The sequence below is a fragment of the Triticum aestivum genome, chromosome 1B, assembly GCF_018294505.1.
Source record: "Triticum aestivum cultivar Chinese Spring chromosome 1B, IWGSC CS RefSeq v2.1, whole genome shotgun sequence".
Classification (NCBI taxonomy): domain Eukaryota; kingdom Viridiplantae; phylum Streptophyta; class Magnoliopsida; order Poales; family Poaceae; genus Triticum; species Triticum aestivum.
Window position 1 is genome coordinate 417,753,484 of NC_057795.1, and position 5,699 is coordinate 417,759,182.

At 44.4% G+C, this 5,699-nt stretch overlaps 1 protein-coding gene across 1 annotated transcript; it reads right to left on the minus strand.

Moving 5' to 3' along the window:
- Nucleotides 1-288: 288 nt before the first annotated feature.
- LOC123128205 (calcineurin B-like protein 1) lies at nt 289-4,486 on the minus strand. Its single transcript, XM_044548147.1, has 8 exons — nt 4,166-4,486; nt 3,688-3,770; nt 2,559-2,618; nt 2,347-2,455; nt 2,207-2,259; nt 1,422-1,502; nt 1,209-1,321; nt 289-639 (listed from the first exon to the last, which is right to left on the minus strand). Exons 1-8 carry the CDS (start codon nt 4,248-4,250, stop codon nt 576-578), a joined length of 648 nt encoding a protein of 215 aa, XP_044404082.1. The 5' UTR covers nt 4,251-4,486; the 3' UTR covers nt 289-575.
- Between the last annotated feature and the right edge of the window lie 1,213 nt (nt 4,487-5,699).

Sequence of the window (5,699 nt, forward strand, 5' to 3'; positions counted from 1 at the left end):
GAGGGCTTGTTGTAGATGGGGGTGGAAGAGAATGGCCAATGTGCCACCGACTGGCAGGCCTGGGGGAGGAGTACGCACGCGTCCGTGCCAATGCAAATGAGGCCCAAATTGGGCCAGGAATGGGTCGCCAGCCAGACAAAAAGCGGACACGCGTCCGTTTGAGTCGGCGCGTTGGGCCGACTTTTCTGTCTGCAACGACCGAGACAGACTCGTGCGAGTTGGAGTTTCTAAGGATACATTTCTTTGTGGTGCTGTTTTGCTTTTTTTTTTTCTGGCAGTGGTAGTAGATTCATGAAGCACGCTCGAATTATATTAGTCAGGTTGAACAACAGTTTATTAAGCAGCCATATTCTCGACAAGTAATAAGTTGTGCCAAGTACTTGCAAATTGAAGCTCACAAACATACATAAATATTTAACAAGACTAACTCTCGGTGTAATGAACACCACCCAGAAAAAAACTATCTCTTGACTCTCGAGCAACATTAGCCAGCATCAAGCATGTTGCAGCGTTGCAGATATTCTGATGATAGGTTCTTTCCTTCTGTTACCTGTACATCTTTGTGAGGATCACCGTCATGTAACAATATCATCAACCTCCGAGTGAAACACAAAGCTGGGAAACGTGGTCGTTATGTCCCTGAAATGCCAACACAAATGATTAGCAAGAATTTCCGTTGCTTCGTATCAAATGTTCATGGAAAGAACCCAGGCACCACACTGTCATCAAACATCATATGGAAAGGGTACAAGAAGCCATGGCATTTAAGGTGAACTACTTACTATGCTAGTTCAAGATAACAGTAATAGTAGTGGAGGTCACATAAACAATTACTACCACATCCACATGTAACTAGAATGTGCTTGTCTGGGTGCGGATATTTGGCTCATGACCTCCAGTCATCCCTTTAATTTGAAATTCTTGAGAAGTGCATTTCTAGGTTTCAGAAAATAAAAACAAATCCCACATGTGCATGTATGAATACACTATGAATTGCCACGTGAACATGTGGGATTGTTTTAAAGATTTGCTTGAAAGTCGTAAATGCGTCTTTTGAAATTTTCAAAACATTCACTGGAGCTCAGCAGCCAAAAGTAATTAGTCTCAGTTAAGCTCTAGAAATTGATTTCTCTGGAAATAGCCACATGGGGACACATAAACGTAGTTGCGGCGAATGCTTCTGAATTCATATGTTACGTCATACTCACTTGAGGTACGAAAGAGTCATTATCTTCAACAAGGAAGGATTCCTGGACACAAAATTCTCCCATTCTGTTCTGTCTATTTTACCATCCTGATTCGTATCAGCATCTGAAAAGGTCTGTCACCATTAACCAGTCATTATCGTTCTACACTTCAATACTGGACACAAGAATTATCAACAACTTAAGCAACTAACAACTTAAAAAAGTATCCAATACCTTGTCCAGGATTGTCTCAACAATCTCGTCAGATAATCTCATCTCTGATTCGCCTAGAAGAGCAATCAACATCTGCTTTACCTGTACAAGAGGATTATAGAAATTTTAACTGATAAACGAAGGCTCCTATACTTTAATACTTTATACACACAAAATGGTGATGGCACCAATATCAACTTTTGGGATGATAATTGGTTCGATTGTCTATCGTTATCATTTGGTTCTTGGTGAGCATCAGAATTCTCACTTTGAGCCAATAAAAACTCATAAATATTTGTTGTTGTTATATGCTATGGCTTGGTTTCTACGGAGTTCAGCAGCCTGTTCTTTTTTGGTTTGGCTTGGCTTCCAGATGGTACAGAGCATCTGTGGAGCTGCCTGGTTTTAGGGTCTAGCAAATATTGTTAGGTGTGCTGCTGCATGCTGGTCCATGTAGATGCTCTGAATTGGTAGCTACACTTTCAGTGTTAGGTCAGTCCTGCTTCCTTAAGTCAGAAAAAAGCCAATCGCAGTCATTGTCGTACTAGCAATGTTTGATTTGTGAAGCATGTGCCGCAATCGTTGGAAGATATGAGTTATGTTTCTAGAATGGAAGCTGAGACGAGGTCATCTCCTTGTCTTTTTAATTTTTTTAATTTTTTTTGCTTCAGCAGTACATAAGTGCACACGCTACTGGATTTTTCAGTCACAAAGCAATGCATTTCTTTTGTATCTACGACTAATTCAGAAAATTTCAGAAGCAAAAAACATGCGCAGAGGCACAAACCAAGAAGGCCAGACATTACCTCCTTCCGTTCAATAAACCCTGTACCATCCATATCATATAGCTTGAAGGAAACTGTAAGTATCAAGCAGCTCAAAACCTTCAGAAAGAGAGAGAATGGTGTCTATAAACTGAAGACAAGACAGAAACGTAACAACTTACAATCAATTTTCTCTTCCACTGGAAAATTTGGATGGAATACATTTAACGCTCGAACAAAGTCGCCAAAATCAATGACGCCCCTTTTCTTGACATCAAAAAGGTCGAATATCTACAAGGTCAATTTCATATAAGTCAATTGTATTGATAACATTGAGCCCCAGCATATTATATGTAATATCGCAAATGAGAATAGTTGACAAGGGGATGTATACCCGATTAGCGAAAAGATTTTCCTTCCTTGTGTTTTTGAACAATGCAAGCTGGAACTCTTCCTGCATATATATATGAATACAAATTACTCATAGTTTCAGTTGCCAGTGAATATAGTACCCAATGACATCAAGATGATAGTTCACTGTGGTACAAATAATTGCAGACATGTACCGGTTAACATGACAACAAATAATAAATTCTATAATATATATGACCATAATATACATTTATAATTACGCTGGACAAGGAAGGCATTCTCCCAAGGTATCTAGAGCTCTACCATGAATGATCAAATCAAATTTTGCATTATGAACATGCGAAGTAAGCAGTTAGCTTATGTAAGAAGTAAGCCAGGAAACGAGCCATGAAGTTTAGCTAGACTACGATAACGTGAGATGCAAGATAACGGCTAAAACCTTGAGCTACATGATGTTCATATAACTTGCAATAATATCTGATGCAGGACACATTGTGAGTTTGTGACACGGTTATCTTAGGAACAAGTTCTTTCAAGTTCTCCGTGAGAAGATGTGTTACTTATAGTCTGTATGGAAAAGACAATAATAAGGAGCCAAAAGGCATTTTTGTGCTATAATTTTTATTCTATATTTTGCACAGGCCACGAGAATGGAAAACTTTGCATAAAACTCAAAATCTACCTAATACTCACCTAAATGTGTGAAACTATTAATATTTTTTTGGAAGAGATAAGATACTTATTTAGAGCCAGGAGCATGTGCTCCCGAGCTCTACTAAGGCTTCACCGTGTCATAGTTATTATGCTACAATAACGGCTCTAATTTGTAGCTATTTATCAAACGGGCTCATTGAGTTGACATCAAGAATAAACGATTGGCGACATATACAACAAGAATCCATGTTCACTTACTATGTTAGAGAAAGTAGAACTATTGATGGCTAAATGTAATCACCAAAAAAGGGAATTGCCGCATAAGTTGCTCAGTTGTAAGAGGGTCGGTACATGCGGAATGTAATTTCAGCATAGCAATGTGAGATTTCGTTTCAATGGTACCGACAAAAAGTACGCAAAAACAGGTCTCGGGTGCTTATTTGATGTCTGTATATGTCAACCTGGTAAGGAATCACACGTTCGTAAGAAAGTGGTACCTTGTTGATCAGCCCGTCATCGATCACTGAGCCACTAATGCTCTTGAACAGCTCGAACAACGCCTCAACTTCGCTGACGCTGACTGCATGAACAGAACAGCAAGTGCACGGAGTCAGACAACACCCAATCAGAATTCACAAGGCAGGAGGTGGATCAATAGAATGAATATCACAGCAACTAAAACATAGGTTCCCCCGCAAAATAAAAAACTAAAACTAAAACATAAGTTTAGCATAACTATTGATCAGATTATTCGATTTTCCTCGACTGTCTACAGGATCCATAGCAGTCTACACGGCCGGCAGCACGAAACAAGTTCCATTCCAAATCCTAATCCCGAGTGCGCGAGAGCTAGCACGCGTAGGCGGAAGCAGAAGCTTGATCCATTTACCCTTTTTCGAGAAATGAAGCGGAAGCTGGATTCACGGAATGGGTTGCGTAGAAAAGGGGAAAAGGGATGGGAGCGAGCTCGCTCACAGGCGGTCTGGGAGGCGAGGTGGACGGGGTCCTCGTAGCCAGCAGGGTGCTGCCTCCGCTTCGGCGTGGACTGGATGCACCCCATGGCCTGAGTCGCCGCGGCCGGAGAAGAGCACCTAGCGCCGCCGCGACCAATCACGCATCACCGCCGCCTCCACCCACTGCATAGAAGTGTGGAACCGCAGCGCCAGCAGGGGAGGCAGCGGGCGGGCGGGCGGGCGGATCCGGGCCGTCGGCGCGGGATTCCGGTGGTCAGGGGAGGCGTGCGGGCGGCGGTCTGGTTTGGCTGGTGGGATATGGAGTCGCGGAATCTCTGTAGCGGAACAACCAACAGCGAGAGCTGGTGGTAGTAGTAGTCGCCTTCCGGCTCAAGCCCCCACCCGTTTACGCACGTGACGGTCGGTCGAAATCCACCCGGACGGGGAGCGAGTCTGCTTCGAATCAGAGACCGGCCCAAAAGTCTGAACCTGGCCCGAGTCGTGCAGTGTGGGCGCATAAAAGAGGACGCGTGCCCACCGCTTGGAACGCATACGCATGCCACTTGTCTCCCTCGGTCCCGTGGTAGATCAACCCCGCCCTATTAGGGCACCTCCTATCGCAATCTGTAAATTTGTTTCCGCATCCGTCTATGGACTGTGGGACCAGTCTACGTACACAGATGCGGAGGACGACATCCAACGCTAGCTGCATATATTTTAAACTTTTTTCAATAAACCGGATGAAATTCATGCAAACACAACCGGATTTCGTACCAACATGATGGATTTTATACAAACATGGCGGATTTCATTATATTTCGAATGTTTAGAACAAAAAAAGACCCGCCCCTAAACCTATCCTACGACAGCGGCACCCGGCATCCAAGCCCGTGTCGCCCTCCATCCGCCATCTCCATGAGCACCGGCGATAAGACCCATGAAGTGAAGGTGCGGTCTTCCGCGAGGAAGAGTAGAACATGGGAGACGGACCGGCCCACATGGGACACAAGGCACCGCCGCCTCCCGTGGCTTACTCATCCTCGGAGGAGTCCGCGACTTGTCCGTCGCCGGTGGACGTGAGGTCCATGATGGAAATGGCGGCGCCAGCAATGTCTTCATCCCACCGAGCCAGCTGACGATGGTTCGTCAGCGGTGTCGTGGGAGTAAGTTTGACAGTAAGAATAGGGGGTACGTATGAGGAGGCAAGGTCCTAGCTACAGTGAGGTTGTACACGCAAGTTTACGAGTTCAGGCCCCTCTCGGAGGAGGTAAAAGCCCTACGTCTCGGTGCCCTGAAGTTGTGTCGACTGGATATGTGTGAATGTTACAAGGGGTGCGAACCCTTGTGCCAGAGGAGGAGGGTGGCTTATATAGAGTGTTGGGGAACGTAGCAGAAAATAAAAAAATTCCTACGGTTTCACCAAGATCCATCTATGAGTTCATCTAGCAATGAGTGATAATAGTGCATCTACATACCTTTGTAGATCGCGAGCGGAAGCGTTCAAGAGAACGGGGTTGAGGTAGTCGTACTCGTCGTGATCCAAATCACCGATGACC